Here is a 23,684-nt window from a genome sequence, read left to right on the forward strand (position 1 = left end):
ACTCCTGCCTTTGTTTTTATTCCTCCTTTTTTTTTTTTTTTTTAATTGCCTGGTTAAGGGAAGTCTTGGGATTAATGTCGGTTAACCAAAATGCATTAGGACTATGACGTTCTTGTTTAAGCAGGTTGGAAAGAGCCTTTCCCCCTCCTAGCGAAAGGGAAAAGCCAAGCACTGTGGCCTCCTTGCAGTGGAGCACGGGCTCTTCTCTATCCCCTCCCAGCGCTGGTGGGTACCCCCACCTGCAGGCAGGATGTCTTGGGATTAAACCCTGCCTCTGGCGCCTCTCAGGGCGAACCCACCACCTGGGGAAGGGCTCCAAGCTCATATTCCCATATTGACACTGTGTGGTGCATCAGCTTTGCCCTGCTGCCCCTTCCTGCCTACCAGTGCTGGCACCGTGTGCTCCCATGCTTGAAGGCCTCTGGGGGAGGCATGAAATGGCTCCAGTGGGACGTGGCGATGGGCTTGGGTCCCTTTGTGCCAAATCTGAGCTCTTCTTCACACACTCTGCTGCTCTGCACTATCTGGTACTCAGAGTATTTTATTTATCCATCTGTCTAAACGTGGTGGTCTTGTCATGCTTTCAGAAACACCTGAGCTGCAGAGACTGATAGAGGTTTCATTCCTCAGAAGATGGTGATTTCCACATAGGGCCTCAGCCTCTTTTCACTTGCTCTCTGAATTTAACTAGCGATAGAAAATGCAGTGTTTGAAAATTCCATCAGTGGCTTTCTCAAGCTGTGCATCCTGCCCCCCCCATCCCCCCCCCCCCCCCCAAAAAAAGGAAAACCCACCTACAAATCTGTTTTCAGTAATACTGGCCAATGCATATAGACTGATTGCATTAATGCACTTCAGCCGAAGAATGTTTTGTCACTGCAGTTCTCTGCTAGTGATCTCGGTCTGTATAAATGTAGGAGTAGTTACATTTATCGAGTCCTAAAATGACATTTGGCCCTTTGAAGGCAACTGCGAGGCTGATGTGGCCACTGGTGAAAATGAGTTTGACACCTTGATCTTGGTGATCAGTGCAAGAAAAAATAATCAGTGATGTCTTTCCTTGTGTTCACTGAAAAACATTGAAAGTGATTTTTAAAATTGCTTTTCAAATGTCTTCTGATGCAGTATGATAAGAGAGAGTGTGTTTCTTAAGAAAGCAAGGAGAAAAACTTGCCATCTGAAGCTGTTTTGCTGGAGGTATTTTTAGGATGACTCAGGCATAAGGCTTGAGAGTTGTTCTTGCCTTTAACTGAGGGGAAAATTGCTGACATTTTACCTTCCAGCTGTTTTGGTTAAATATTTGAATATAAAAACCTAGTCTTTTAGGCAAGATACACATTTCTATTTTTTAAAGTTGTGATAGTCTGCTTTTAGCATCTGGTATCGTGTAAATCTGCTAGTTTCCCATTTATCCATAGAGAATAGGGTATGTCAGATTAAAAAATACAAAAAACCAAAAAAACAACCTTCTTTTTTATTTTAGAGCAGAAGTTTTGTGTCTTTGTGAAGAAGGAAAAAAGAAAAAAGGCTTTCTTTATAGGCACCTCCAAATATGTGCAATGAAAAATATTTGTGTTGGGGTGTCTTGCTTAAGCTTAATGAACATTTCCCACCCATCAGCCCCATGTGAGCTTTTCTGGTGGCTTAGAAGAAGTAGTATTCCTCCTCAGTGACTGCTGCTCCATTCCTGTGTGCGTTGTCACTACACGGGGAGATTTGTTCAGCAGGAAACAGTCATCTCATTACACTGGTGTGGGGAGTTTCTGTCATGAGCAAAAAGAGATTAAAAAAGAAGACGACCCACAAATCCACAAATAGAAGATTTTTTTACTCTAGCTTAACTTGCTGTCAGAAGTAGAAGTTACTGGTTTCATATTTTGCAAACCTCACTCTTCTCGGTATTTCTACTTTTCTTGCTGAGATTCTTAAGCCTTTATTATTTTTCCTTAACTGACCATATAAATAAGGCCTATTAAGTTTTTCTTGAAAATTCCCAATGCATTTCTAATACACATAAACATGTTCGAGTTTGTATGTGTTGATATGCTGATGTCTTTTTTTTAAAAAAAGTAAATATCTTTACAAACTACGTTTTATTTGTGGTGTAATTAAAATCTATGACATTATATCTCTCAGTGAAGATCAGAAATAGAGAATACAAAGCTGGTGAAAAATCTTGTTTATTTTTTCATTGAAAAACCCACCACAGCACCGCCGTGTCTGGCTCAGACTGTTGGTATCCATTTAATGATCCATCACAGCAGGAGGCATGTAAGACAAGAAGCATATTTTACTGCATGCCAATCTCCTTCCTCGTGTTCCTAAAAAGCACAGTTACATTATGTATTTAAACCCCCAAGGAATTTGATGATATTTCCACACAACAGATACCTGCTGGGAGAGCTGTGTTAGACAATAACATGAAAAGGTTTAAGACTGGAGTAAAAAAAGCCATTGCACTCAGGTTGTTTCACTTTATTTTATGTACGCACATATCACTATGTATATAACTTAACTGTATATGTATAGAACTAACTATATATGCATATAACTATTATATGTTACCTGCGCTGTACTTTTTTGTGATACTAAGCTGCCTAGGATAACCAAGAGCTGGCTCCCTGACTTGTAACACTGCTACTATCATATAGAACGGGAGTGTCAAACTCGTTTTCACCGAGGGCCGCAGCAGCTTCGCGGTTGCCTTCAAAGGGCCGAATGTAATAAATTACATTTATGCAGTCCTAAAATTATGTTCGGCCCTTTGAAGGCAACCGCGAGGCTGCTGTAGTCCTCGGTGAAAACGAGTTTGACACTCCTGATGTAAAATCTCATCTTTATTCAGCAGCACATGACAATTTCCTCTTTTATTGTTGCTCTTCTTTTCACCTCTAGTAAGCACTTAGTGAGAAGTGTCCCATCTTAAATGTGATGGTATCTGTCACCATCATCATTTGCCTCTAGATGTGTGCAACTTCAGAAGGCTGTCTGCTGAAGGTTGGTCACGTTAGAGTAGGTCTTACAGTAAAGTAGTCAAGAGATGTACTATTCTGTCATTTTATGGGAAATAGAGTGCTATGCCTGCCATGTATTAGAAATTCCCATTATTTAAATTATTTTCCCTTATCCTATTAAAAATAAGTAATATTCCAGTGATAAAGAAATGTTTGCTTTGTAAAATTTTCAGAATAGGCATTGTCTTCAGTATCACAGGTTTAAATCTGAAATAATACTAAATCAAGTGAGCATTGGATCGAATAGTATTATTTGCAGTTGATAGTGAGCTTTGTAGTTTTCAGTTTCTCCTGGCTTTTTCAGATATTTCAGTCTGATGTATTTTTGCTTAGAAAGAGTTTTCAAAGGTGCATACCGTTAGAGAATCTGTAATACAATTATAGGATAGGATCTATAGTGGTAAAATGTGGCAGGCTGGGAAGCAGCTGCCAGATTTAATTCAGTGGTATTAAACATGCCTTGGTACGGTGAGGGGAACAGGTATCTGGGTGGTGAGGGATGTTAGGAGGACGTGGTCCTCAGTGAGACATTCAGCAGGCAGACCCATGTTAATACCCAGGCCTCAGGTACCATCAAAATCAGCGTCTCCGTTTCCGGAATCAACAGTGAATTTTTTCTGTGTTCAAAATGCTGAAAAGTGTTCTGCACAGAGATACCTCTATAGGTAGGAAAATACATATGCAACAAATCTAATTAATTGGGCAAGCATTTCAGGAGATGCAGGAAGTGCAGGAGACTTTCTGGCTGTGTACCAAGCCTATGTTTACTTTGTTATTATTTCTGTTATCTGTGTTTATTTGTTTGGGATTACAGTCTGACAAAGAGGTGGTTGAGAATTTCTGAAAGGAACTAATTTCTTTCTTTTTCTTTTTTTCTTTAATAAGAGAGAAATAAGCTAAGGACATCAAAGCATTTTATCTTTCTGACAATCTGATGTGGCATGCTTCCAAAATACTTAACTAATTTTTGTCTATAAAATAGGATCATCATGAATTTAGATACATACATTTATTGTAGTATTTATGTGAAATATGCAGATAATTCTTTTAATAATGGAACTCCAGTTGTACTTAAGTACACAGGGGAAGAGAGTTTGATAGCCAATCTATGGTTTTGATTGCTTGTTGTTTTTGGTAAATCTCACAGTTTACAGGGTTAATGTCGATGTTTGTTTTTTTCCTGTGTGTTCATGTATTTCAACAGCTGTCATACAGCTTTTTAAGTTGCTTATTTCATCACGTTTCTGTGGGAGAACAGTGTAAGATGGTTGGATACGTTTTTCTCTATTAGCATTAGAGGCATATGTATATAAAAGGTCCTTTGTTAATATTTGCTCTTATTTTTGTAAGAAATTGATATTTACAGCCACTTCTATACAAAAAATGCGTAGAGGTATATATTATTTCAGCTGTAGCTGAAATCCAGGAAGACGTTAAATATCAAATTGTGTTCTAAGTCAGTCTGCGTAACAGGATTGGTAAAGAGCTAGAGCAGGGTTGTTCTCTTTGAGTTGCCTGTGTTTGTCTTCAGCAGCCAGTGAGTCAGTACAAAAGAGACTGTATAAAACTTCCCTTTAAATGTATATGTATGTCTCACTAACCTCAGAGGAAGAAGGAAGAGATTTGGCTTTTAAAATTGCAGTGGTAGTCTCATTAGCAGCTTCATTCACTCCAGCTCTGTGAGTCTGCCTGGTTGGCATCCTTGTGAGATGCTTTTGTGCATTCTCTGGGACAACAACATACAGGAGAGAAATTACTGAGCTTTAGTGTGGAAGGGAACCTGGTGCTAGTTTTGAAAAGCAGAAATGCTGAACTAGAGCGAGCTGAACAAAGCTTGGCCTTAACACCTAGGAGAAGGGTTTACTTCAGTTATAGCTTTTGGCTCTACTGAGAAAATAATCAGAAAACAAATTCAGACCTCAACTGTGAACAAATGGTTCCAACATACTTGAGTGGTTCAGTTCGTAAATATTGGAGAAGTCACTTAAACCCACTGATTTAAAAGTCTGTTGAAGAAAGGACTGTTTTCTAGAAACCTCGTGTTGTATAGGAACGGTGACTGAAAGACCAAATAACAACCTCCACACTTGTGAAGAAAGAGGTGAGGACTTTGCAGAGCTGTCCTCCTCCTGTGCATGGCAGCCATGGAGTCTGGTGTTTCTTGAGTTCTACCAGTAGAGTTGGAGAGGTTTAGGATGAACCCAGTTATTGTCTATTCCAGAGGTGTAAAATCCATTTTCACCAAGGGGCACATTGGCCTTGCGGTGGCCTTCAGAGGGCTGAATGTAATTTTAGGGCTACTCCTACATTTATACAGCCCTAAAATTACATTTGGCCCTTTGAAGGCCACTGCGAGGGCAATGTGGCCCTTGGTTAACATGTGTTTGACACCCCTGGTCTGTTTGTTCAATTTAATTTTCACAGGTATTTTGGAAAAAGATCTGAAAGCCACATTCCTAGCTCAGGTCTTGGTTGGTCAGGTCACAGCATGATGTGGAGATGAGCCTGTCCTAGTGCTGCAGCTTTTTATTAATAGCACCTCTTAGCCTGAAGCCACTCAGAGGACCGTTTGCTACCAAAAAGAAACGTGTCTCGAGTTTTCATTCCTTCCAGTTACCCCATTTCTTGCTTCTTGCTCTGCACTTGCAAATGCACACACATGCAGAACAAGCTCCCCACTTCCCACAGGATCTTCTGTACAAACAGCGACAGAAATGCAGTTCCCTTCCCTACACTGATGCGTTTGGGGGCAGCAGAAGAACAGGGTGAGAGTAAAGACTCGAGGCCTCTTTTTGTTCCTGCTGCGTGTGTATAAATTCCAGATAATTGCACAGAGGAATAAGCACGGGGCTACTGCTCGACCCTCGCTGCTCCCGTGTGACAGTATTGGCTCTGTCACTTCGTGTATTAAATCCAGTTTGCTATTCCTATTGCCGTGTTTAATGCTGCATTGTCTTGTTCTAACAGTGTTTTCAAAAACATATTAAAATACTCTGTAATGCGCCATAATATAATACCTATTCCAAAGAGTCCCCTGACTGCATAAGTTATTATAGACTGTATGAAACTACAATGGGATTAGCTGTTGATTGCAGATCCAATGCCAATGTTTTTCTTTCTGCAGTTCCGTGTAATTTAACATGTCAATAGCCTTGCTGGTAAAAAATGATAGAATTTTATATGGCCATATTACTCATAATGTGCTGCATATTTACATGTGATGGATATTGCTCCTAAATATAAACAGATAGCTCGAGACAGATTTTAGTAAATGACTTTCTAAAATCTTGCTTTTCTTACATATGTATTTTAATAATGACTTCTCTTTCTTGCAGACAAAATTGAAGAAGCACAGAAACAACTTAATGGAACAGAAGACCAACAGAGAGGTAATAAAAAAACCCAAAAATGAAATAAGAAAAAAAAAAAAGTGTTGTGATTCTAAAGGCTGATCCAAAGCCTTCCTGCATGAGTGAGAAGAGTCCACTAGGCTGTGTGCTGGATGAGGCCCCAGGCCTGTCTATCTGCAGATCAGGTGCTGTGATCTGTAACGCTCCAATTTTCCTGAGACACAAAGGCTTTGTTTTAACCACTTGAGTAGCTGTGGTGACCTTGATGAGACTGCTGAAGCTGTAGGAGCGTTAAGGATGTGCACAAGTTACTGCCTACAGCCTGTACCAACTCTTTGTTTCATTATATGCTTTACGTAATCATTAGTAATGTAATTTGGTTTATGACAAGCAATATGGGATGATTTCTAACAGGCGCTGAAGGGGGATTGATCATCACAGGTTATTTTAAGAAACAGGTGACCTATGACAGATTAAATCTGTGTGTTAGAGCTTAGAAAGCTGGTGGAAAGTCGTTACATTTCAGGGCTGACTGACTGCAGTGATACCTGGTCAGTGGTTGCTATAAAGCTCAGGTGCACCCCCACGGAGGAGCCTGGAGAGACACTGGGGATGGGAGCCCAAACAATTACCTGGCCAAGCTACTCCCAGGCCCGTCACGGGAGAGCTGTGAAAGGTCCATCTCCACAAGCCCAGAGGAGCATAGGGGCAGGAAGAAACCCAAATTAAGGACCTAGAGGAAAGGAGGCTTTGTCTGGTCCCCTCCCAGGGCTGTACCAGGAGAGCCCCAGCATCCAGGCATAAAATCCATTGCCGTGAGCCATTAGGAGCCACTCTCCACTGTTTGGACTAAGGGTATTGCTAGTTGGGGGTGTAGAACATGTTGTGGAATGGGATGCAAGGGAAAAGGTTTTGGGGATTGCATGGGACTCATTGTGGGATGCCTAGGAGAGGAGACAAAGGTGGAAAATGGAAGGGATTTATATGATTTGGGGAGGAACAAATGTGGGAAGTGGAGGGATAACAGAATAAAAAGGTCTGTTTGCATGGTAGCAGGGGCTCGCCAGGTTGCTTGTCCAGCACAGTCTGTCCTGTCTCCTCATTAAACTCCGCCTTCAGCTGTTTTCCAGTAAAGGGGTTCTTTACTCCCTGTGGGTATGGGGGGCCTGTGGTGCAACTGGAGCGAGTGCAGGTGTGTATGATGGTCTGTACCAGCAGCTGTAGTGGGGCTGCAGCATCGGAGGCTCATATGTCAAGCTGGCAGCAACTGGAAAGACTGGGATCCAGATGCAGCTACTGGGCAGACCGGGTGAACCCAGCTACTGGAGGGGTCCGCCTTGGACATGTAGATATATTCCTATTAATGGAGCTCTTGCTTAGCCAGGGTGGGGAGTGGGATGAGGCTGTTAGTGTTGGTGTGAGTGCTCTGAGTGGCTGGTATCTGTATGTCCAGCCATATATATGTATATAGATGCATGTATGTGATGTCTATGTGTGTCTGTTGGAAAAAATTGTTTTGCCTTGCTACTTGGTTGAACCTGGGGACATGGAGCAGCAGCAGCCTCGCCTCTCTCAGGCTGCTGGATTCAGCTTATTTTCCTCTAACAGTGCCATGTGTCAGTGATTTGTCGTGTTCTGGTTAGACACTCAGCTCTCTTGTGGCAAGGAACTGTTCTTCTGGCCTGTGACATGTGTGAACACTGTTGTAAATCAGTGATGTTCTGTCTTGGAATCAAAGTTCATTATCTTTTGAAACCATGAACTTCAAAACTTTTTCAAGTTTAGAGAGCATAAGAAATACCCAACTGGATCTCAGCAAGGTCCATCTGGCCCAGCGTTCTGCCTTCAACAGAGCCAACAGGACATACTGTTTAAGGACAGCACATAAGCCTGGCCATTTTCTGCAGCCCAGTTCCCTCGTGCTGTCCATAGGCACTGGATTAGGGAAGTCTGCCTCATCGCTTTAGTATCTAGACATTTATGCAGCTGTTATCCATGAATCCTTTCAATTAATTGCTGTCTGCATCCAGCATTCTCAGGTAGCAAACTGCCACAGTTCACTACCAATCACATTAAAAAGTACATTTTATTTTTCTCAATTTCCATTTTTTTTTTTTCAATATTCAACGGGCATCCCCTGGCTCAAGCATTTTGTGTTTTGTTAAATAGCAGTTTGACATTCACCATATCCACTGCCTTTGTGATTTTACAAATCTTGTCGATATCTCTCTCAACTTTCTTTTCTCCAAACTCGTGACTGGTTTAGTTTTTCAAGGCAATGTGTGAAAAAAATCATCTTGTACGAGCACCAGGACTGTGATGTTGCTCTATGTATTTGTAAAAGGTGGAAGAGGGAAAAAAAACGTGACTAGAAGGTAATAGCAGTCCTTCAGACATTTACAGAGGCTTTTCCACAAACTAGACCTTATGCTAAATAGTTTTGACATATTTTTGTTTAGTAGGTATCATAAGTAAGTGGTATTGTCATCCAAACATAGAAAACTTGGTATGAAAAATATTGCTGTCTGCACTTGTTGCAGTCGATCTTGCGGAAGTAATATTGCTCTGGATTATTTTTTGTGATGGACATGTTCAAGCTAAAGATGAGCTAAACTCTGCTTTCAGGCATTTGTTCTCACACGTGGCCCAGCAACACCTTTGCATAAAGGAAGACAACTTCTATAGTGTGAACTCTGAAAAGGATGGGGTTGCAGAGATTTACATGATGGTAGCATTTGGCTTTCAGCATATCAGATGTTATAGGCATCATTGCTTAATTTCTGACTCTTAAGCTAAATTCCTGTGCTGGCAATTGAAAAATAAATTTTTACATAGAAAATTGATATAGCAATAACTGAGATGTTAAGGCTGCTCTTTTCAAATGAAAAATGTGCTCTGCCATTTTTTTGGTAGTTTCTTAAACGTCTAAATAGGTAGATTTCTTGGTAATATGAAGTAAATTAAATGATTTATTTGAAGCTTTAGAGTCTGAAAGCCACAAAAAAAAAAAAAAAAAAAAAGGAAAGAAAATATATGTTTTGAGCTAAACAAGTGAAAAAAATGTGCACATATTCACGTAAATTATTTTAAATTACAATCCAGTGTATACAGATTCACATGAAGTATGGTTATATATTTTTCCTCGTTGTTCGTTTATTTTGTCTTTCAGTTTATCTAGATCAGTTTAGATTTCTTGGTTGGTTTGGTTGGGTTTTTTTCATCTCTGACATGGATGGGGAATGTCATTTTGTGGAATTTATCACAAGGTAACTACTGCTCTGTCAGTAGCGGAGCTGTCAGTGGCACAGCACATTTTCAGGGAGGAATTTTTCAGAAGTTTAATCATGCTGGGTTTCTGCTGACTGGCATTGTGCACTGATCATTCCTAACTTTGTACATGTGTGGGATTTAAGTTAGATTTAATTGACTACAAAAATACATGTATTTAAAACCTCATTTTGCCATTAGCTGTAGTAATCCAATTAAGTGCAAATTGGAATAGGTCTCTATTAAGCACAGAGGAGACAGCAAATGAGCAAACATAGTTTTCAAGTTTGCAGATTTGGATTATTTAGTATAAAGCTGCAACTGGGAGACCTACTTTCTAGGCGTTTTTTTTTTGGAGTGATCGTCCACAACTACATTCAGATTATGAATATTTGAATGGCCTGCCACTTGAGACCAGAAACACCATTAGGGATCATGGTCACCTTCTTGCTCAGTGAGTATGTAAGGTGGATAATTCTTGTGTCATTTCAGTAGAACAGACTGTGCTGCTCTTTAGCTTTGATGGTATCTCCCAAGGCTGTTTTACACCCTGGGTGTATACCTGCTTTGGGGTTGAATTTCATCTTCTGACACATGTACAAGGTTTCATTTGTGTGACAGAGAAGGTCTCGCTCCCAGCGAGTGCTCCATGTGGTGTTCTTTAAAACCTGGAAAGAATGGTGAGCATGAACTACAGAAAGTTCCTGCTTAAAAAGGCAGTGAAAGCTTTATCCGATGTGGGACCCAGTGGGTATCGTGGTCTGGAAACCAGTCACCCGAATCCAATTGCTTTATCTTTGATCTGTCATTGGCCTTCCCTAATAAGAAAGCCATCCCAATAAAGTCTTTCAACTTTCTGGACCAGTAAAGTCTAATCCTCACAGATACTCATGATTACCACAGAGGCTTCTGATTTGGTCATCCCCAAAGCCAGTTCAGCCACTGAATGCCAATATGAAGCACTGTAAGCATTTGTTTTCTTCTTTATCTGTTGCAGCAGCTCTCTGCCTGTCACAGCAGTCTGGGTCCTAGGTACATCAGCCCCACCAAGGTTGTTGTTGCGTTCTTTAGGGCTAGTGGAACTAACTTGCTTATCTCCATGCTTGGCACCAGTGATTCTAAGACTGCTGCCTAAATCTCTGTCTCTGCTTCTGAAACTGTTCAGGGAACTAAAGCTGGTGACAAACGCCAGCAATACCAAGATTTCCCATAAAATGGATGGCACATCCCCAAAAGAACCACCTCATGGCCTCATGTATACTCTGCATTTGCAACTGATCCTGGGGTCTCTCTGGGTGTTAGGAGAGCTATTCTGGGCTCAACTGCATCACTTCATATAACTGCTTCTTGCCATGTCACAGCCAAAAGGATCAATGAGAAATGGCTGGATCAGATGAAAGATGGATTTCCTCATTCCACTTCTCAGTCGTGGCGATTGCTGTCTCCTCAGAGCGTAGCATGATCTGGGATGGTCTGAGGACAGGCATGTGTTCCTCAGCCTCTTCACAGTTTAGGCTTGCAAACTGTCATGGTTGTTTGTCAGGTGAGAATTCATCCTGCATAAGCGGCCATTCTGGTTTGATCAGGTTTTTGACTTTCTGCAGTGTTGTGGTTTAACCCCAGCTGGCAACTAAGCCCCACACAGCCACTCGGTCGCTTTCCCGCAGTGGGATGGGGGAGAGAATTGGAAGGGTAAAAGTGAGAAAACTTGTGGGTTGAGATAAAAACAGTATAATAGGTAAAGCAAAAGCCCTGTGCACAAGCAAAGCAGAACAAGGAATTCATTAACCACTTCTCATGGGCAGGCAAGTGTTCAGCCAACTCCAGGACAGCCGGGCTCTGTCACGTGTAATGGTGACTTGGGAAGACAAACACCATTAACTCCGAATGTTTGCCCTTTTCTTTTACTTCTTCCCCCAGCTTTTATTGCTGAGCATGACATCATATGGTCTGGAATATCCCTTTGGTCAGTTGGGATCAGCTGTTCCAGCTGTGTCCTTCCCAACTTCTTGTGAACTCCCTGGCTACTCGCAGAAAAGGCCTTGAGGATGTGTAAGCCCTGCGCAGTGGTAACTAAAACATCCCTGTGTTATCAATACTGTTTCCAGCACAAATCCATAACACAGCCCCACATAAGTTACTATGAAGAAATTTAACTTTATCTCAGCCAAAACCAGCAGGAAAAGGGGAGATGGGTAGACTGTCTGTACCAATTGCTTCAATCAGTAAAGTTTTAAATAGCTGACTGATTGTTACTGCAAGCTGTATGCAATTGTCTTGGTTTAGCAATACAACCACAATAGCTGCTCACTCGCCCCTCCCTCCCCCTCCCCAACAGGGGAGAGAATCAAAAGGGGAGAGAGAAACTTGGATTAAGATAAACACAGTTTAATAAAATAATTAAATACGAATACACTACTAGTAAATATGTATATAAAATAGAAATAAAAGATACTCAAGGCAGTTCCTCACAAACTTTGTTCACACTGAGCAGCCAGTCCCAGGAAGCATCACCCTGATCCTGAACAACTGATCCTGAAGATGGAAAAAAAAGGAAAAAAGGCAGAAAGGCTCAGAGGCCTCTGCAAAATGGCAAAAAGCCAAACTAAACATCCCAAACTAAAACTCCCCTGGCTCTGGCAAAATAGAGTGAAGAAAAATAAAAGGTAATGTAAGAGAATGTAAATGTAAGAGAAAGCGCCTGAGAGAGAGAGCAGAAGATTCCCCCCATCCTTAAATATGTAGCATGATACTAATGAGATGGAATACTCTTATTGATCAGTTTGGATGTCAGTCAAGCTCTGCCCCATCCATGCGCCTCTTCCTCAATGCCTCACACCTGTGGGCAGAGCACTCAGAGTGTCCTTGGCTCTCAGACCAGAGCAATTAAAAACATTAACTCTGTGCTGCAGTGTTATCTCTTGTTCTCAAACAAAATCCAAATAATGACCATGCTAGCTGTGAAAAAGAAAGGTGTCTAGTTGCACAAAGGAAATGAACTCATTTTCAGTCAAACCAGCACAACAATATAAGAAATTCACCCTGAGCTCAGCCTTCCATCCTTCTAATGGCATGCAGGTATCTGCCAGTCTCCTCATTTCTTCCCAGGACTGGCAGGTGTCTCTCTGTCTCTTCCGGTAGAAGCATGTTTCCAACCTGTTTTATAAGGGGTCAGAGGTTTTTTTGTTATCCTGCTGCCTCAACAATTGCAGCTGACTTTACTCAGGCAAAAAAATAGGAAAATTTACCTGTTGAACACCACCTTTCCTTCAAGGTCTGTGCACTATAACATGGACCAGGTTCCATGTTCTCTTGGCTCTCTTTGTTACAGGATTCCTGGTCTCACCCTAAGAAAATAGGATGTTGTAAACAGCAGAAAGGAATAAGCTGTCAGTTAAGTTTCAGATCACTGTGTTATGTTGGTCCCCTCCAGTTATCAATTCTGATAGAGTTTTGGAGTACCTACCTGAGCTGAAGAGATCAGGTCTGTCCTTAAACTGTGTTAAGGTCTATTTGATCCTGTCATTTGCCTGTCAGCCAAGTTGCTGTACTTGCTCACTCCATCATTTTCATGTTCCTTAAAGAGCTTTTTCAGTTTCTTGCCTACCACTGGAATTGCTGCATGTGGAATTTGAAAATGATGCTCTTGCATCCTCCTGCATCCTCCATTGCAGATCCTCAACATAGCTGTTCACTTCTTGGTTTGTGAAGGTGGATTTGTAAGTTGTTCTCACATCTTCTAGAAGTTCAGGCTGTTGTGACAGATCTGTCTTGATGATCAAGTTCCTGTCTCAAGGTACTACAAGTTTCTAAGACAGAGTTTCACCCAGCTCAGTTCTTTTTCCAGGATCTCATGCTTTGATATTAGTAGTGCCTTCTTCATTTGTTTTCTTAGATACAGAAACATTGTTGGCAGGTCGAAGAGTTCTGTCTGACTTGATCAGTGTTTTTTTAAATGGCAGCAGGCTCTTTCAGTATTTTATGAGAAGCCACCAAGACAGAACCATTAAAATCCCTGGTCTGGACTCCAGCAAAGTCCAAGCAACTTCTGGCGTGTTGCTGAAAAATACCTTTACCTCCACCCTGTCATGGGGCTACCTAAAACCTCCCTCTGCACTTACAGTGGGTGCTGAAGCTTTAAGGTTGACAGGGCATTTGGTGGAGTTGCTCTGTAGGTAGATGTGATTCTGCCCCTCTGCTCTGCTCTGGTGAGACCCCACCTCAAGTACTGCATCCAGGTTTGGTGCCCTTAGAGGAAAGACATAGACCTGTTGGAGAGGGTCCAGAGGGGGCCACCAAGATGATAAGAGAGCTGGAACAGCTCTCCTGTGAGGACAAACTGAGAGACTTGGGGTTGTTCAGCCTGGAGAAGAGAAGGTCCCAGGAAGACCGTGTTGTGGCCTTTCAGTACTTAAAAGGGGCCTATGAGAAAGATGGGGACAGACCTTTTAGCAGGGCCTGTTATGACAGGACAAGGGCTGATGGTTTCAAAGTAAAAGAGGGGAAATTCAGACTAGCCATGAGGAAGAAATGTTTTACAATGAGGGTGGTGCAACACTGGCCCAGGTTGCCCAGAGAGGTGGTAGATGCCCCATCCCTGGAGACATTCCAGGCCAGGCTGGATGGGGCTCTGAGCAACCTGATCCAGTTGAAGATGTCCCTGCACATGGCAGGGGGGAGTTGAACTAGATGACCTTTGGAGGTCCCTTCCAACCCGAACTATTTTATGATTCTGTAGTCACTGTTCGCATGCAGGACTGTGAGACTCTCCATTTGGTTGCTTAGGCCCATGTGTAACTGTATGGAACCACCCATCATGTGAACATACGTGTGAGCTATTGTGGAAAGAAAGAGTAAAGAGAGATTGTGTTTCAGCAGCGAACATTCTCTGAGATGCACAATCCACATACACATATGTTCCCCTCCCACACTTGCAGTCCCTTCAAAGTAGTGTGTTGGCATGGAGGAGACGCAACTGAAATTAAATGCCCTTTACCTTGTTTGCCCATCTGCTGTTTTTTCAACCAGAATATAATTTTTCTAGTAAATTGAACAGTACTAAGATTTAGGTGAGAAAGTTTGTCATTATAAATGGAAGCATGAGACTTTAGTTCAGAAACGTAGGTTCTGTTTCAGATCCTGGCAGACACGTTTTGTATCTTCAGAGTCCTTCCAAACCCTCCTTACCTTATCATCCCTCTTATTAAATGAATGCACATTATTGACAAAATTATAGAGGGAGTTTCAAGTTCATGATTATAAATATACCAAGATTCTCCTTAGATAAACAAAAAGTTCCATATGTCTTACCTTAGAGATTGATGCCTTTTTATGTTGCCACGTTCCAGTTTACAGACAACTCTCATCAGCCCACCACCTGGCCTCGAAGGACCAGCCAGGTCCTTTCCCACCTTTCCCCGCCCGTAGGTGCTCCCCATCCTGCTTTGTGCCACTGCACCTCTCTACCAAAAAGCAGGTGGGAGCTCTGTGTGCTGGTGATGTACCCTGCTCCCTTAAGTCATCAGCTGTGCTCAATGTTGGATCCTTTCATTCAAGGGAAATAGGAAATCGAATGAGAAGGGGAGAGATCAAACAAAAATCTGGACATGTGATGCTGAACAATTTAAGCATTCTGATTTACAGGCTTAAAGTGACCTTGTCCTCCACAGATGTTTCCCTGTTTTTTTTTCCTGTAGGTTCCAAGGACTTGAGCTTTCTGGAATCTTTGCTGCTGTGGTACACACATATTGTCCTTAAGTCCAAAATGTTTCATTTCCATTTTATATTTGTAGAAAACTGTGTCTTACTTTTTGGGCAAGAAATGTAAGATCCAAAGTTTCATTTGATTATTTTCATCTTTCCATCCTTATCTTCAGCAACCATATGGGCTAGAAATTCGGTCACTCTAAATGGAAGTATATAATCTTCAAAAGTTGCAAGTTACAGTAGTGTCCTGTTTGCTACTTAGTGCTGGCGAGAGGATTAGCTTGCTTTTTTATTTTCCTGTGGACATACACCAGAGCTACCTACGTCTTGCTTTCCAAATCTTCAAAACTACAAGCTAGCAATGGTATTTCATGCAATTCAGTTGTGCATTTTCCTGATGTCTAATTTCATAAAGTGTTTGTATCTACATGAAAATATGTCAACACATATGTCTGAGAGGTAATTTATTTAAATTGTTCTGTGTATGTCAAACTATAAAGCTGTAAATCAGGACTGAATTATCCTCCCAAAATATTTACAGCAGCTCAGACAGCTGTGATTGGCTTGAGGGAAGCAGATCTCACATTTTCATGAAGTCCCATCTATTCTTAAAATCTCCAATGTTTTCACATTGAGAGAACATTGCATGCTGCTAATAACAATGATGACTTCAAAGGTCCTTTCTGTCTCCAGGCACATTCAATGCAGGGTTTTGTGCCCACGAAGGACAGCGAGAAAACTCTCCTGACTTCTGTGGGAGCAGGAATAGTCTCTGATATCATTTAACCTCATTTTTCATTGCTTTCATCTTCAGTAGTTAAGTATATTTTAATGCCTTCATTTTACCACCGGGGACAAACTGATAAAATGGAGATGTTTACGTGTTCTTTACTCAGAGAAACAACACTAGAATATGGGCTTAACCCACAGAAGTTTTCTGGCTCCTGTAAACCTCCTGGGTTGTGAGTCAATGTCTATATCTGTTATTTCTATTTTCATTTTCTTTGGTTAGTACATTTACTTCAGACTACTAGCAGCTGAAATCTGCTTGGTAAAGCCACTGCTGGTGCTAGACACAGCAAGAGCTAGTGTTGTTTTGACAGGCAGACAAACAGATTTACAGTTTTAAATTGAACATTTCATCCTTTGGAGCTATTATGAGAACTTGGTTAAAACATTAATGGGATGTTAAAGTAATAGTATTTTGACTTTTCCTGACAAGCATAGCAAATTCTTTGAATGACAGTTCAGCAAAAGAGATCCAGCTCGCAAGTATCATTTTCAAAGGGACATATGCAAATTAACATTATATAAAACAATTGTTGAAAAAGCATCTTCCTGACAGTAAATGGAAAGTGACTATTTCAAATCACGGTACAGTACACTGTTAAATCAGTGGCTATGTTTTCAGATGCAGTAACATTTTGAGCTTGGCTCTGCTTTAGGATTTCTTGCAAGTTTTAAAATCTGAGGACAGAACAAGCTTATTTTTGTGGTAGGAGGATGCTGAGCTAACAAACGAGCTAATTCGGGAGGCGTACCTACGCGTGTGTAGTAAATGCAATAGCTTGCTAATTTTAGCTGATGTGAGCTGGGAGTAAGCCAGTTGTGGAAATGCAAGATTTTTCACTTGTTAGCTTCCTCGTAGTCTGCCTTGCATATGAGTAACGAGTGTTTTTTTCATACTTTCCAGATACTCTATAGCTCAGGGAGTTGTTAATTTCCTTTGGCCTCCTTCTGAAGGGAAAATATAATATATAACCGGATGGTGAGTTAAAGACACTGTACCACTCTCTGGTAGTCTAATGCAACTCTCTGACCTGGATGGAGTCTTTGTTAGGAATCTTCTGAAAAGGTGCACGTGTGCATGTGTGAGAGGGTAAAAAGAGAGACAGTGCACACCTCTGGAAAAGGACAGTAAGGCTGGGGGAAGGAAAGAGCTCTGAGTCTCTCAGAGATCTCACCATTGAGGACCTCCCTTTGATGCTGAAGAAAACCTACCCTGGGGAAGAGCTTCCTTCCCACCTCTAGCACACCAGGCCAAGCTTAGGACGTGCCCAGTGTCTAGATTTCCCTCAAATCAACTACTTCTCTCTCTTTGGTCATGTTCACGGCACCATTTAGTCCTAAAAGAAAGACCTTCTGTGGAGGACTGTTCCTACTGGCTTTGCCAGAGCTCCTGTTCCTTTTGGTGTTTTTACATAGTACAGTTGTTAGGTCTGAGCTCTTTGCTGAACTTCATTTCTGTTCACTTGCTACAGGCAGTATGGAAATGGCTCCATTTGATCCCTACTTTTCAAATGGAAGATTATATTAAAGAAATGCAGAAAATATGACTAAGGAGCTTTTTCTGTTCGAATGTCATCATGTGCAAAGAGAGTTTAATTAACATCTTGTTCCTTTCATTTTTGTTTTTTCCCCTCAGACTCATGTTTGGGGAGTTTATGTTCAGTATCTCATCTGACCAGATAGCAGTTGCTCATTGCTGATAACCCTTAAATGGGTTGCTGTTTCATGAGCCATTCTATAATGCTGTTTTAATGGCCTTTCTTCTTCTGTGTGTTAGGGGTGGAAGTTGTTCTAATGGTTTATTAGCCAAATTTTTTTTTTTTTTTCCCAGTGATAACTGATAATACGTGACTTGCAAACAGAATTTAGTCATGAAACTGTTCACAACATTGCCTGACGTTCTAGGAAGATTTCCAGATGTCCCTGAGGTATTTTAGTTAATTTCTGACAGCACACTTTCTCTAACTGGTTATATTTAAACAGCTTTATTCTTACATGGGTAACTGGATGGAGCTGGTTTCTGATTAGGCTTTGACTGTGAGCTTGTTAATTTGCCTTTGGGGATACATCTTGTCTTTTGTCATGTTTTCGAAGTATCCAGCAATGAAGAACTTCTCAGGCTAGGATTGCGGGTGGTGTTAGCTTTCATAACGTTCTCTCTCCACCTGCTCATAGTCAGCGTGCTTTATCTTAACAGCACTTAAGTGGTGATTACTTTTCCTAGTTTAGTATTAAGGCTTCCGTGTAGATTAGGAATATAGTTGTAACGCAGAGCCAGGACAGAAATTCTATAGGGATACATAATATAGTAAATGGTGTTTTTTTAATTTTTTAGCATGTTTAAATGAAATTTTTAGTACCCACCCTTCCTTGAGTGTTCATGTATTGGCATTTTGTGAGTGGTTAGGCATTACCCATAGGTTGTGTGGTCATCGTTTGCTGTTCTTGTGTTGCCTTTCCTCTGTCTGTCAATGAAATAAATACTCAACTCCTGTGAAGCCTGACAGTGGTTCAGTCTGTGCTGGCTTCTTTTACACATAACGGTGAGAAATCTCAATCAGTATCCAGTGTCATGTTTCATTTCATATGGTTCATGCTGGGCAGGAAATTAACTCTTTTTGGGGAAAAAAATCATCCATTTTTCTTTGCACTTTGTTTTCAATGTGCTAAAATGTTGCATTTGATTCCTGTTCACATATGGATGCTGGCATTTCTCAACTGAGGCTCTGGTGTTACCTCAGTGGTCAGATGTCTATTGCTGTTCGATCTCCATGATCTTCCTCATTAAGCACACTATTTTTATGGCTAAAAGTCTTCTGTATGTTACTTTCTTCACTCAAGCCAAGAAGCTAAATGCACAAAATGAGACTAAGCTCTTTAAATAAAGGATCTTTCTTGGTTGGTTAATGTAGGGTAGTTATGTCCTTCAGAAGACTCGCCGCCAAGGTTGTCTTGACATGAGTAGCCATGACGTGAAAATAAGCCATCAGAAAGACAGCCCCAGACTGCAACTTGTCATTTACTCTTTACCTGCCCCGCGGCCGAACAAGAGTTGGCAGGCTCTGGCGTCTGGGATGAAAGTATATCACAATAGCTTCCTGGTGTGTCCAAGCCATGTGCCCTGGGGCGAAGGTGTCTCACTTACCGTGTGCTAAAATGTTATTGCATAGTTGATAATAAAGCTGATCCACTCTGCCCCCGCTAGTGGTGCCGTGGTATTTCATCTGGTGCGTGAGTATTCGCCCAGAGCACACTTCTCTCTGTGGCTGCATGTTTGCTTTATTTCACGTACACTAGGTTGGATGTATTCTGGATTCCCAGGGCATAAACTTCTGTGTTTTGAATTAATGAGTGCATTAACTTCTGTATCGCTTTCCCCTACATTTTGGTCAGTCCAGAAAGTTATTTTCCCCTTTCAGCTTTAGTGTGTCTCTGCAACCCAAATGCTGGTGAGAGAGTTGCTGAGATGCGGGGTCTGAGGAGCCTTTTCCTCACTCCCACACCAGCTCTTGTTTGTCCCAGGCTACTTTAAAATATAGGCAGTACTGTTCTTTTCGGAATATGTAACTCACAAGTGAGAAATACTTCCTTTTCCCAGTGTTGCCTTCAAAGTGACAATTCACTCCTGTTAATATATAATTAGTGGAAACAGGAGATTGCGTAGTTTAAACATTACATTTTGTACTAAACTTGATTAAACGTTTACATGTTCTTAACTATTGCTTACTTTTGGTAGCCAGCAATATGGGTATCTCTTACAATGTATTTAGTTGAAAACCTGTGTATTGCATACCAATAGACTTCTAAAGCAATGCCAGCCACATCTCTAGTGATGCTAAAGCTTCCCGTGGAACAAACTGAACATTTTTAGATTGCATTGCTTTCACTGAGGTGCGTGTTAATTTTGTCATCAGTGAGATAAGTGTGCACAGAAATATTACTGATGTTATTTGTTTTTTTGATGGAAGTTGGGAATGGGAAAAGGAGTAAAGCAAGAAGAAAAGTAGAAAAGCAGGATTCCTTGGTGTACCATTCCCCATGTAGCCACAGAGTGTATAATTGTTACGTAGCCTGATCCAGAGGGAAAATTGACGAAAACCATTATAAAATATCATAAAATGGCTTCTGTTATAAAGGTACTAGATTTGTGGACAAGGAGAGAGCAGTGGATGTCTTTTTTTTTTTTCCTTTTTTTTCTTTTTTTTTTTTTAACTTTAACAAGGCTTGTGACGCTGTCTCCTGCTACATTCTTGTGTCCAAGTGAAGCTGCTACTGACTGTGTGGGTGAACAACCAGAGGACCTGATATGTCTTGGGTACGAATGCGAATCCCTGCACTGGGCTGTAGGAGCCCCTGCAACAGGAGCAGCTGGGACTGACAGGCCAGGAGCAGCTCTGCAGAAAGGCCTTTTGGGGGTGCAAATGTGGCCAAGTGATCACGGGAAGGGGTTTTCCTCCCCTGCTCTGCAGTCCTTAGACCACATCTAGATACTGTGTCCAGTTTTGGGTCTCCCAGTGCAGAAGGAACATCAGGAAAACCTGAGTGAGTTCAGTATTGGGACACCACAGTGGTCAGGGTGGGAACACTTGTCCTGTGAGGAGAAGCTGAGGGAACAGAGCTCATTCAGCCTCCAGAAGAGGTGGTTTGGGGAGTGGGTTGTCATGAAGATGGAGTCAGAGTCTTCACAGTGAAGAATGATGGGAGGAGGAGAGGCAATCAGAATAAGTTGAAACAAGAGAGGCACAAACTAGTTCCCCACGAGGATGGTCAAGCAGTGGAAGGTGTTGCTCACAGAGACTTAGACCCTTTCCTTGGAGGTTTCCAAGACCCTACTGGACAAAACCCTGAGCAACCTGGTCTGATCCCATAGCTGGCCCTGATTTGTACAGATGGTTGGACTAGAGATTTACTGAGGTCCCTTCCCACCTGTACTTACTTGTGATGTTATGAAATAATACTTTTTAAATCTGGGAATTTTAGTGGTAGAGGTACTGGGTATGATTTCTTGGTGTATACATCAATATACATTTTCTCTACAATTACCTTTAATACATGAACTGGAGATACACTGATTTTATGGGGTTACCAGGGTGTGATGACAAAGAGCATTAAAATTTAATTCGACTGTACAAAAATATATCCTGTCATTTAGGTTAATGGCTCTGTTCAGAAGAGTACTGGTACCACATATTAACATAGGTGTACCTTTCCGGTAGCTTATGTTTGTAGGAGTTTCACTATTTTGGTTAATAAAGAGAAATTATGCTAATAAAATAGTTATTTCAGTATGAAAACTTGGCATGAAATAACTCTTAGAAGAGGATTAGGGAACCTCTCCCTTGCTGACAGCCAATATAATACCTTTGATGGATCACATATCAACCCTGAGCTTAGCTTGTTAAAAACACCAAGAAAAATAATCATTTGTTTACAGACAGTATGAAATCATTAAACCATACTTATCTCATCCACACCTTATGGAATCGTCTGGTATTTTCTGATATGAACATAAGGACAGATGTTGGCATAGGTGAACGTTTGATCCAAACCCTATGAGACTACTTTAGCCTTTGAATATAAAAGCTCCTCACGCCCCTCTTTTGATTAGTTAGTGTCAAATTGTACTTTATGGACAGATCAAGTGTTTTTTAAGGGTCTACTCTTTAAATGTTTGAACCGGTGTCCTCAACAATAAATGCTGTTAAGCATAGATCAAGCCTACTGTCAGAGGTTTTCAAACATTACTGCTGACTTGGAGTGCCCCAAGTCCTTTGACTTGCCTCCTGGCCTCTAAAATGGGGAGTGACCACCATGTGGCCATCTCAAGAAGTCTGAAGTTAGGCATCTGAGATAAGGCTGTTAGAATTGTTGGTTGTGGACTTGAAAATCCTCTCTATTTGTGCTTAAGATTAAGCACAGCATTTGGGTTAATCTTGTTCACATCTTTCTGTTGAATGAACATTTTCATAACTGCACGCGTGGTTTATGTAATCATGATTTTATTTTATTTTGTTATGCTTTGGAAAAGCTGTAGTTTTAGGAAAAATATTTATGGCGGTACTTAACATGTAGGAGGCAGTATGAAGCAAAAGAGGCAATTTAATAAAAACTGAAATTTTACAGGGTGTTTCAAAAAGATGGACCCAATTTGAAATCACTGTCCCTTTGAAACACAGTGTTTTTGAAACACACTGTAGTTATGTCCTGCTTCACTTAATTAAAGTTCTGGTGGCCTTACAATTGCCGGCAAGGCTTATTTCTTTATCTCATAATCATGCTCTTTCCTTATTCATAGAAACAGACCCAGTGGGGTGATTCATGAGTGCTCTCAATAGTTTTGGTAAAATAAAAATTAAATAATTATTGGATGTCAAGCATAAGAATATTTTTAATATCTAAATACAGCAGGAAGCTTAGCTTTAGTCAGACGAAGATCCTTGGTAATGGTCTCTGTCTTCTGAAAAGCCTTACACCTTTAAATCGCTACTGTTGCTGGGTGTCAGTTACCTTTTAGCTGTATGTTTGAGACATCAGTTAGCATTTAAACACTTTCAGAAGAGGCTTGCTCTTATTTGCAGTCTCTTGGGAGTGAAGAGCAGATTTAGGAGCTAAAGTTTAAGCACTTGGATTTGAAAAGTCTCATCTCTGTATGGAAGCCTACAATGATTTTTAAAATTCTGCAGCATGAAGTGAGCAGATGAGATGAAGGTGGTGCCGCTGGTTGGAGCGCAGGGGCTGGCAGTGGTTGCTGGCTCCATGTTTCCCAGGGTAGCACTGAGGGAGAAGGGAGCTCGGTGCCTTGTTTTGGTTCCCCCATATTCTCCTCTCTTTTTTTTTAAGTACAAGCACGTAGCTCTATTCGAAGGCAGAGAAAGAGAGTGGGTGTTATAATAACACGTAGGCTTTGAAACAGGCAGTTCTGAAAGTTACTTAAACAAAACCATTGAGATAATTTTGTCAAGACTCTGTCTACTTCACCAGCGAATGCTACGGAAGAAAAAATCAGATCGCTTATACCTTTCCTTTATTTGCTGCATGAGTTACTCTGCCAGATTGCTATCTACACCATCATACTTGCATTCTTTTGCTATATTTCCTGCGCATAGAGCAAAGTGCAGCAGAGAAATTATAGGTGAACAAAGTCATGTTTAGAAACATCAGTTTCTCTTGTCATGTTTTGAGTGTGGAACACATACCGAAGCAAAAGAATTGAACAGAGAGTCTTGATAGCAAAGCAGAACAAAGCCAACCAGGCAAAGCACTGAGGAGATGCACCAGCACCCCTGGGATGTGGAAAGTGAGGCATTGAGCACAACGGCATTATCACCTCTTCTCTTGGGCTGGGTAACTTCATCCTATTTGGTGTAATACAGCTTATGAAAAAGATACTTCTCAGACACCTGATGGAGGTGACGGCACTTCTCAACAACACCACTTCACCACCTGAAGAAAAGGGGAATTACCACCCAAACGATGAGAAGGGCTTTGTGATTGCGGAGGGAGGCGAGCAGAGCACCTGGAGTGCCAGGGAGAGAAAAGAAAAGCAGATCAACTTAAT

The 23,684-nt window shown here is 41.3% G+C and overlaps 1 protein-coding gene across 1 annotated transcript in view; it reads left to right on the forward strand.

Moving 5' to 3' along the window:
* The window catches only part of HIVEP1 (HIVEP zinc finger 1), a gene marked incomplete at its 5' end in the record, with an annotated part of 120,940 nt that overhangs the window by 61,417 nt on the left and 35,839 nt on the right, over positions 1-23,684 (forward strand). Inside the window, one exon of the mRNA XM_080339085.1 lies at positions 6,350-6,403. Within this exon, the coding sequence (XP_080195211.1) occupies positions 6,350-6,403 (54 nt within the window). The remainder of the gene's footprint in view (positions 1-6,349; positions 6,404-23,684) is intronic.

This window comes from Nesoenas mayeri (genome assembly GCF_963082525.1).
Source record: "Nesoenas mayeri genome assembly, chromosome: 2".
Taxonomy (NCBI): domain Eukaryota; kingdom Metazoa; phylum Chordata; class Aves; order Columbiformes; family Columbidae; genus Nesoenas; species Nesoenas mayeri.